Genomic DNA, 10857 nt, shown 5'->3' with positions numbered 1-10857 from the left:
TCAGTGCGTGATTTTGTGATAACATTTTGGTGCGTCTGCCGGGAGCCTGAAGGTTATTCTTTCCCGAAATTATGAAGCTGAACTTCTGAAGGTAGCAGGAGCTCAGAAGGTTTTTGAGGCTGCAAAACTACCTTGGCGACTCCATGGTTGAATAATTCAAAATTCATACATTCATGGTGATTCCACTGGAGTTATGAAGGACCCAGAAGCTGCCATTCTTAGTTCAAGGTATGCATGCATAGATTTTTCAGAAATTCATGGTTTCCCAAATCATTTTCCCAAGGATGCATATTTTATAAGTAATGGTCCCAAATTTAATGGAGAAGATTTGAGTTTAACTCTGAAGCATATCACAGATTTCTGTCATTTTGCTGAGCTTCTTAGAGTTAAACATGAAGATGTTTGCATTATGTTATTTTATGATTCACTTCAAGGGAAATGCAAACAATGGATTGAAAGTTTTCCTATCAAATCCGTTAAGTCATTTCAAGACTTATGGCTTATGTTTTTTGAGGAATGGATAGATAGGTCAGAGGTGGTGGCAGACTCTCCCTCAGTTGAAGGTTTTAAACAATGGAATAATGATCATAGTAGAGAAGAAACAAATGAATCTTTTTCTTTGTCCTTGTCCTCATATATAAAATCCCTTGACTGCAAGGCAGAGGATAGGATGAGATTTTTGGATGAATTTGCTGAGGACCTTGAAAAAGAAATTGAAGGTTTAGAAGGACAAATTCAGGCATATAGTCTTCATAATCATGATCATTATTTTCAGCAGCTTTCTATGGCAGAACATAAGGAGAGAGTATTGTTTCCTTTCTCTTTTACACTTGAGGAAATGCACACTGCTGTTGAAGGTCAGCTTGCACAGCCGGAAAGTTACAAGAGAAATCAAGCTGATCATGTATTCTGGGATCCTGTAGCTGATTACATGGAAGAGTTTTACTCTCAAGTTTTTCAGTTTTCCTATAAAGATCAGAGACAAATTCAGTGGCAGCGGTCATCAGACTATCATATTGGCTCTGAACTCCGATGCAGTCAAAGAAAACAAATATCAGATAAAACAGAGGATTGGCTACATTGGAAATTTCATATTGATTGAGCAGAAAAAAAGTTGAAATTGTTAGGGTAGGTAGGTAGAGGTAAATGCAAAATAAGCTCAAGGTCAACTGAGCATCTTTCAGTAGAAATAGCTTTCTTTCTCCTACAGTCATGCTGGTCAAGCAAATTTCTGTTTGTCAAATAAATTTTATAAGGCACTGGAACTGCAGGTTCTTAGTGCACCACAAGGGCACACTATCCCAAGTGGAGCCACTGTTATCATTGAAAATTCTGTTTCCAAAAATTTGCTCAGATTAGCTTAAAGACAAAGTGTTTTCGCAGCGCATGAATCATTTAGCAGTTTCGCAACGCAACCTGTTTTAGTGATTTCGTAGCGTGCTACGAAATGGGGGATTTGTTCGAATCCATAGTAGCTGTCATGCAAAATAGTTCTGGGGCGGATACATTTTACAGGTGGCATGTTCTCAAGAAGTCATCATCAATGCTTGTCATTAAGTTTGGTCAGTGTGAGTTTCTTAGAAAGGGTGCAATAATTGGTTCATTGATGGATGCATGACCAATGCCTATCATACAGCCATTTGGGCAGCAATCTTTGTTCAATAGATATGTGGACAGCTATTACAATGATGCTAATGGATCTGTTGGTTCTTCATATCATACAAAGACACTTAAACTCACCCCAGCATGCAGAGGCATAATTTTGTACCTATGGAACCATCATGGACAAAGAATATTAACCTCAATGTACTTATTTTCTGTGTCTTGGTTTATAATGATGCGCATACATGATACAAATCATCTGTGTGAAGTTGAATAATGCTTCTCATTCTATGGAGCAGTGAAGGAAGTACATTGTTACATGTTGAGAGATGAACTTCGCTTATTAAAATAGGAGTTGGGCCGACGAGCTATTATATGCGGATGCAATTCGTATACTTCTCTGTGGAAAGCATGTGGAGACAGAATATGAAAACAGGGAGCAGTGAAGGAAGTACATTGTCATATGTTGAGAGATGAACTTGGCTCAGATGCAATCCGTATAGTTCTCTGTCGCAAGCATATGGCGACAGAAAAGTAGTGAATCAAGTCCATGACCACATGCGCAGACATGGACTTAGCTAGAATATCAATCTCGATACCAAGTTTGTAAGCAAGTATGCCACTTGCAGTAGTATGGAGAACGCATGCCTACTGTTTGGTAAAATGTATAAACCAGATATGTTCTTATGGAATGTTAATGTCAAAGGCTACATCTCAAGTGGTCTGTACAAGGAAGCTCTCACATTCTATAGCCGGATAATTCTATATTTCTGTTTGTATTCAAGACATGAACTAAGCTCCCTGTTCTTCTAGAGGGGAAGAAGATTCATACCCATCTGATCAAAAGTGGTTTTGTGTCAAATAGTAATTCACCTGCTATAATATGGGAATCTGGAGTTCGCACGTCAATTGTTTGACCGAAGACATCAACAAGATGCCGTCTCATGGGGTAACACGATTGCTGCTTATGCTCAGAGTGAAGATGTCAAAGAAGCCTCGAGGCCGGAAGGAGTGAGCCATGATATTGTTATCATGGTTAGCGTATAGCCAGCATGTGCGCACTTAGGGGTTCTACGACGTCGTGGATGGATCCATGCCCACATGATGAAGATTGAACTTGGTCAAAACATTATCCCCAATCCCATTTATGAATTCTGAAGGCCCTCGACCTGAGTTACCGAATCAGACCGCCACTGATCAAGCTTTAAACAAGGATTCGGAGGTCTCTTTCTTTCAAGTTATGAAAGTTGTATCTGACAAGCATGATTTGAGCTTTGTACAGAAGGTTAATTTTCCAGAAGAGCAGGTTCTTCGTCTCTGTAACGGAATTGCACCTAATTCTTTGTCTCTGTAACGGAATCAGTTTCAATTCCTTGAATTAACAATCTTTGCCGACAATTGGTTTCTATGGGGACAAGCGAACGATGAGTGGAATATTGAAGGAGATGGGTGTTTTAAATCATTCCGTTCATGCGCAAATGAAGGAAGACAAATTCGAACCAGGCTTGTATGTTGGTCTTTTGAAGCGGTGCATAATTGTTTTCTATTAGCATCAAGGTAGTCATCTCAGAGATGCATCAAGGAAACAGGTTTCTTACAATTGCATACGTTATGTAGTGGATTTGTGTGATGAGGTTATTGTGTGCGTTGAAGAGCATAACCTTCTGGGATCTATGTCTGCTTCTGTTACAACCACTTTCCGTAGATTGAAAATGAGAAGTCATGTCCAGGATTCTGAAACTGATGTCAAGGTTTCGCCCGGGTTCAACGTAAATATAGGTGAAGGTGACAATACAAATAATATAAAACAGAAGGCAAAGATTTTGCCTATTATAAAAGATGAATCTATAAGGAAACGCCCAGTAGTATCAGGTGAGCAGCTTTTTCTTTAATTTGGAAGCAACAGCACGCTGTTGTAGAAGTCATCTGTGTTTCGGACAATGCAGTTCATGATTGGATAAAACCTTTAGTTCCTAAAAGGTTACAGAATGCAACGATTAAATGCCATGTGGCAAGTGGTCTTTATGAGGACCCCCCTTGCCGTATTACCAAATGTATGGAATGAGGGAAGAGTGATGGGAGACAAGAACCGTGGAAACAGGGCATTTATCCTAATCGATTAATGAGCCATCAACGCTTTCAAGCATCCAAGGTTAGCTTGTTCATTGCATCTTTAGCTCAGCCATCTCAGCCTAACTGAAGGAAGACAGCTGTCAAGGATCCAAGAAGAATCATGTTACGAGGAGAATGGAATTAGTGTTTTAGTTTGATTAGGACTTTTTGTAATTACAGCTCAGCACTTCTGTAATTAATGAATTAGTTAAATAGCATATAGGAGTAGTTAATAGAGCCTTTGAGCTCGCTCTAGGGAGGGAAGAGTGTGTTCCTATATATGGATCAGAGATGAATGTAAAAAGGGTTGGAGATTTTGATAAAGAACAGGTCCATTTTGGTTTATGTGAAAAGCAGATTTCAGTAATACAAACAATTGTTGTTTCTTCTCAGGATTCACAATATGTCTCATTGTTCAAATGTGTGATGATGGTCTATTCTTTTAATATTTTCTTACAGTTTTGTAATAGCATAATCACTCAGAATTCATGTTACATGCTCTGACTTCCAGTATGCTTTGCAAGCTGTGTTTATGTGAAAAATGTTTGAACAAGTTGATGTAAAGTGCCCTGACTTCTATGAAAGCATAGTGTTTTAGTTTGCTGAGATGTGTGAGACTCCATAAGCCCAATGGAAGTTGACTTGATAGTGTCCAGCCAGTTTATTTTTTTTTATGCGATGTTTAAAGAGTTAGCCATCTTTCCTTGTTATTAATTCCTATTCACAAGCTGTGAGAGAGCCCTCTCTGACTAAAGAAGCTAAGCTTTAGTCTTAAGCCTGGTTTGAAATAGTTACACATAATCTCACTGTTTGGCAGCCTTCAGTGCGTGATTTTGTGATAGCACTCTCAACCTTTTCTACTGGAAGCTCATCTAATGACTATAAAAATCAAGTCATTGCTTCCTTGTGATGTACGCCCTCCCATAATGAAAACTGTCCTTGGTTTTTCTGCTGGGGCAGTAGTGACTATGCATGCTAGTTACTGTTGGGATTTTAGTGGGTATTAAAAATAGAAATATATATAATACAACCACATTCAGCTCCGCTAATCTATAGCTAGAGAGCCGCAATACCGCCTGAATTAGGCAAAAATGAGTATCTATTATCATGCAGCCAAAAGCACATGACACAGGCTCTCATCAGCTCTGTCAAAGAACTGTGAAAAAGGTATCTAGGATATTTTTTTTCCGTGGTTTGTAGATTAGTGACTATTACCTCCACGGAATATTTGTATTAGGCAGAATATTTGTATCAGGCAGATCCAACTGAAGGTATCACTCCTTGTCAGCTCAACCATGGAGACTGACCTCACAAGTGTTGAGAGAATTGAACACATGACTTATCAATAGCAAAGGTGCTTTAAGCTAACCCTTAAGGGGACTTGACCAATTAAGCTAACCCTTGGGGTTAGGACATATTTTATCTGTAGAACCATTAGAGCAAATTCCCAACTTAGCAAAGACAGAAATATGGTGTTTATAATAGTCCATGAGAGTGGACCAATAATAATTAACCAACTAACTTTGTTTTTCTTTTCTTGAAGTCCCCTATACAGTATCACTCTTTGGTCTTTAGGATTGAATTTTATCTAGCAAAAGGTCCTGTTAATGAAAACTTTTATCACATCTTACAGGTAAGCTAAATGCAACAGATCACTGCTAGGGAAACTAGAAGCTCTATTTGAAATGTGAAGCAGTGGCTCTGATAGAAGCCATTAACAGCCTGTTTAGCTCTCTCACCTGTCATTACACTATTCAATTTTTTAGCTTCTATAAATTCCTTGTAGTAAGGGCCAACATAACAAATTCCCCACATTGGGCAGAATTACAATTTATAAAGGAATTGTGCTGCCATACAAATGTAAGGGAGTAGCTAGGAAAACCAGCCCAAAAACTTGGACACCTTCCTGTTTAGAAAATCTCTTTTCAGCGGCTAGCAGAGTAGCTGGGCTAGTTGTAGCAGCTGGAGCTGTGTAACACTTGGATTCTTGTTGCCTACAATTTCTCTTGGAGAAAAGTGCATCTTAGGACTCTTGTTAGCAGTCAAATAGTATATAACTGAAGGACACTCTGTTTTCCGTTCTATCTATTTGCCATTGTGCATTTCCTGTTATTTTGCTGTATATTTTCTCCTCTTTCAAGTGGTTGTTGTTGACTTGGCTTGTTTCAGTTGTGTGACTAGATTTTCTCAACAAGTACTAAACTCTCAAAGGAGATATAGCAGTGAAGTTAAGGGGAATGATGTAGTACTAACTCAACATAAATCATATGTCTATCTTATTAAGTTTTATTAGTTCTTAAGCATTAATGTAGCCACATAAATCACTATTAAGTAAGCAGTTTATTAAGATCACTTCATGCAGTCCACCATTTATAAGCTCCAGTAATTAATCTTACAGCTTTGTCATCATGTTTTTTATGGAGTCCACATTACACTGCCTTGGTCTAGGATGGACGTTTTAACAATGTATTACTGTAAAACTAGTTTTTGTTTAAATATTAGTTGTGCCTTCATTAGAAGGCAGTGTACCTTGTACTCGGGTAGCAAAGTGCTTCCATTTATCTTGTCGAATGAGACAATGTACATCCCTATCATTTGGAAGTAGGCGCATACCTTTATCTTTCTATATCTTGTAATTCATAGTCTTTCTGCTAATTTTATAGCATTTCTGATTTTTTTCTTGAATAATTCCTAATGGTTTTGTTAGTTGAGCTATATTCCGTTGCACTATTCATCGTTGTACAATTTGGAGCATTATGGGGAATCACTTCCAGTAATCTGCAGTAAAACTACTATCCTCGAGATAGGAAAACACTAAAAACTATCCAGCTAATACGCATGATTAGGTGATAGAAATTAGACCTTTTTCTTCCAACTAGGCTGGGACTAGCCCCAATGTTGGATGGAAGAATGATCTTCCCACTTGCTGGATCCTGTCACCATGATTATGTGAGGCTCAGTCAAGCCTGGATGCCCCACAGTTTTTTTATCCCTCATGGGTGGCTCGCACCCTCAACCCCTCCCCATGAGATTTGAACCAGTGACCTGATGAGAACTAAACAACCTATAAATAAGAATGTAGGCCATCAAACATATGTTGGGGGTAGGTACTGCAGAGGACAAAGTGGTAATCCAAACACTTCACATAGGTTTCATTAAATGATGAATCTGATGCATAAATGGGTAGTAGTATCGAGTTCAAAAGTTATTAGAAACCTTCACTTTACTCCATTACTTTCAACATTTTGCTGTATGTGGTACTGAGTTAATACGATTAGAAAGGATTGGAAAGGCTAACGGTTGTATATGGAGTTTTAAGTCAGGACATTTGGCTTCTGTTTGCTCTCCATTACTTTATCTTTTGTAGGCCTCTTTAAAGGCTAAAACTGTCTTCTTCGCTGTAGTGAAGACTCAAAATATACACACCAAAGGTGTTGTTTAATTCTATGTTGTATGTGCTCTGAGTCTCCTAGTTTCGACTTACAAAGTTGGTAAGGCTACTCCCCAGTGTTATCAGAATCAGGTAAGCCTCTCCACTTGACTTGATAGAGTTTGTATCTTCTTGCCTTTGTGGCAATCAATTTAGGGTCCGAAGATTGAAGAATTTGTTCAAATTCTTCATGTTTCTTCTTTGGCAGTTGCTCCTTCTAAGTGGTGTTGTCATCCGTACATGCTGCAGAAATGCTAGTGCTCCTCCAACCACACTAGTCCAACATATATAAAAGCAAACGTTCATACTCTGCTTTGTGTCTACTTGGATTCAACCCATAATTCCCCTGTACAAAGTTGTCATTTTATCAAATAGCTCATTTTACTAGTTTAATGGGGCTGGCAATGTGAGTACCAAAGTGAGGAAGGATTTGTCAAATTAACGCAGGGACTTGCACCTCAAAGCTGATTTTGGATTGCAAAACTTGTGGTACTGATAAAGCCTCATAAACCACCCGTGTCAGAATTGTTATCCATTTGAATTATTCACGACACACATGCCCAACACATACAATTAGAGAGAAATTGACTATTTAAAAGTGTCATCATTTAAGCCCAAGTTCTTAACTGCAATTGTTGTTGGGTCCAAATTATTTTCTACTTGGAACCTGCACTTTCACCTTATGTTTTCCTTTTGTTTATCCAGCACGATGTTTGATTGTCTGCTTCCGTTTCTCACCTAATATAAGCATTCTGATTCTTGGACCTTTTCAGAGGTGAGATGAAGCATGATACTTTATATATCCAAGGTCCTATGCCAAGTGTTGTTTTTTCATGTAATAGTTGGATGCAAAATGTGTTTAAATAAACAATGTTGTCTGTCTTGATATTGTGCGTTTGTCATAGACCATTTATGTCAATAGCTGCTGTTAATGGACATTATTGAGCATATTTATTACTTAAAAACTTCCTTCTTTAAATGTTTCAAATTCAATCCAAACGACTGTAAATGCTGAGAATATACTGTTATCAAATCACTGAAATACATGCTATCCAAAAAGAGTAAATAACATGTTTCAAAGTTCAAACACAGCACCTCAAAGATGAGGCATAAGAAACATTATGATTTTGATTTTGAGTGAGCAAAACTTGGGCTTCAAATATAACTCCTTGCTTCTTAGGTACCCATATGTGGACACTGGCTTGGCAGACTGCTGCTTTTACTTTTTTTATCAATTCACAGCACACTTTTGGTTTTCTACTCCAATTCATAATAGATGGCTGGTGTTGTAATGCAGGTGGTGCAGGAGTTGCTTCTATCATCGCCAAATATTATAGTGTCCACAGATGATCAGGGAAACACAGCGCTGCATGTAGCAGCTTACAGAGGTCACCTGGCCATTGTTAAGGAACTTTTACTATCTATTCCATCAATGCTACTTGCAACAAATAATGACGGAAACAACGTCTTACACATGGCTGTCGCTGGATTTAGAGCTTCTAGTTTTAGGATGCTTGATAAGCAACTGGATCTTGTGAGATATTTAGTCTCAGATAGAACTATAGATTTGCCAATCATTGTCAATTGCAAGAACAAAGAAGGAAGAACTGCAATGCATCTGGCTGTCCTTGGGAAGGTTGTTCTTGAAAAACTTGTGGAAGTACTCTTGTTAGCTCCCGGGTTAGATATCAATGCCCATGACAAAAATGGAATGACTGCTGTTGATATACTGGAACTGAACCTACTCTCTGGTATAACATCAGAGGCATTGCTTAAGCAGATGGCTTTAGCGGGTGGAAAAGCAATGAGGTCCCGAGACTCGTCTTTAAGCAACGCCAATGTTTATTATGGAAAGATTCACGGTTCAGATAACAGTCCAGGCACATCATTCAGATCTGTGGATACAGATATCAATGTATGCACAAATATTGAAGATATGTCTGACCAGGCTAAAGCTGTTGAGGGTCTTCTGGAAGTATCATCCAGGAGACTTAGTCCATATGCATTGTTTGATTGCAATAACAGGAGAATGCATTATGTAGGGAATCAGAGGAATCTTGCCGCTGCAAACCGAGCCAGACAACGCCTTGCAACTCTTCTAGGATGGTACAAGGGAAGAAGGGCTACCCAAAAACAAGAACAACAGGGAATTCAGAAAAACAAACAGAACATAGAAAACAAGTCTACGACATTCAGAGAAGAGGAAGCAAGTCTCCAAACAATGCACACTAAGGAGTGGCTTAATCATAGGAGAGCATCCGAGAGTCCATTGCCACTGAGGCAAAAATTCTCAAAAACTTCAATATCAGGCAATCAGAGTTTTTCATTCACAAGGAAAACACCTAGCCCATCAACGAAGCACAGGCTTCCGATGCTTTGTGGCAATGAGGTTGATGATGCAGTTTCGCCTGGGATTTCATCATTTGCATCATCATCAAGGTCGTTTTCACAATCCCCTGTAGCATCCCCATTATCGCTAAGTACGAGACTTAAGTGCTTCATTCACAACGGGTCCACACAAATCTCACACAGGCCCTCTATGAAAGATGGTTCAGAAGATGATACTGATGTTCCAGATGATTCTGGCTCAAGGCCACTACATGATGCAATGAACCAGTATTTGTGCTTCGGGATCCGGGGACTGCCTGCTGAGACTAACAAATCAAAACAAAGAACAGGACCCGGGTATGGTGAATTGTGTCAAGTTGAGCAGTCCCCAAATTGGCTAGAAAGCCCACAAGTGGTTTCTTCCATGATTTGAATGCCAATAACCAGGTTGAGACAATTGATACATCAAGCCAAAGACCTATCAGAAGCATCACAGTTGAAACTTTCATGCCTTCATGCACAAGCTTGCCTAATGAAGCTTACTAGGAAATCAATTCCTTTTTTAAAATCCCATATTACCATCCTTACAAATCTAGACTGCAACTTGGACAAACCCATTGTTCATCATGCATAGCCTCATTGATACTAAAAGGAATGCCAATAATTCAATTTTTAGGACTTTTCCTATTTTTCTAATGGTGAAATATTCAACATCTTCATAAATGAGAAAACAGACCAATTATTTTCTTAGGAAGGCCCAAATACTGAGTATCCCAATCAAAATGATATGAAGAAGTGCAATTTTATTTCTCATTGTACAATATTCAATTGTATTTGTTATCTTTATGTTTGCAAATAATGGCAAACATGTTGTTATGTAATATGTTTCAATGTAAATTAGTATATGATAATTTTTTCTCTTCCTTGAGAAATGTTATTGAAGAAGTGCAATTTTATCCATGTTCTCATTTTACAATGAACTTTGTGTTTTGATTAATATTTAATATGTAGTTGTTATTTTTATGTAATTGTAAATGAGTTGTTATATAGAATTACGTTTAAAAATGTTTTTTACAATTCAATACAATAAAGATGTAAATTTCTTCATTGTTCAATATGGAGTTGACATATGATATTTAAAAAAATATTAATAACAAAAAAATTATTTCAATATCGACCATAAATAAAATATTTTTAATCAAATCCCTTGTGGTTGCAAGCATTTTCTCAAGTTTCTTTAATTTAAAAAAGAATTCACCTCTAGGGAGTTGATTCCTCTAGGCTCATGATAGATTTGGTGTTAAGATGGATCTACACACACATATACCGCATGTCAACTCCATGTTGAGCATGGAAGGAATAATTCATCCCCCTCCATTGAAATG

At 38.0% G+C, this 10857-nt stretch overlaps 1 protein-coding gene across 1 annotated transcript; it reads left to right on the top strand.

Annotated features, from left to right (window-relative positions):
- Window positions 1–8393: 8393 nt before the first annotated feature.
- On the top strand, window positions 8394–10222 carry LOC149183592 (uncharacterized). Its single transcript, XM_089418769.1, has one exon. The coding sequence runs from the start codon at window positions 8421–8423 to the stop codon at window positions 9903–9905; it is 1485 nt and encodes a 494-aa protein (XP_089274895.1). The 5' UTR covers window positions 8394–8420; the 3' UTR covers window positions 9906–10222.
- Window positions 10223–10857: the final 635 nt, after the last annotated feature.

The sequence above is a fragment of the Pinus tabuliformis genome, chromosome 3_2, assembly GCF_031772625.1.
Source record: "Pinus tabuliformis cultivar Carrire ecotype Pingquan chromosome 3_2, CPIR1, whole genome shotgun sequence".
NCBI classification, from domain to species: Eukaryota; Viridiplantae; Streptophyta; class Pinopsida; order Pinales; family Pinaceae; genus Pinus; species Pinus tabuliformis.
The sequence above is the reverse complement of the archived record's forward strand: the minus strand, read 5'-3'. Positions and strand labels throughout refer to the sequence as shown.

Coding starts and splice junctions, on each gene's coding strand:
- LOC149183592 (XM_089418769.1), top strand. CDS start 8,421: ATGGCTGGTGTTGTAATGCAGGTGGTGCAGGAGTTGCTTCTATCATCG.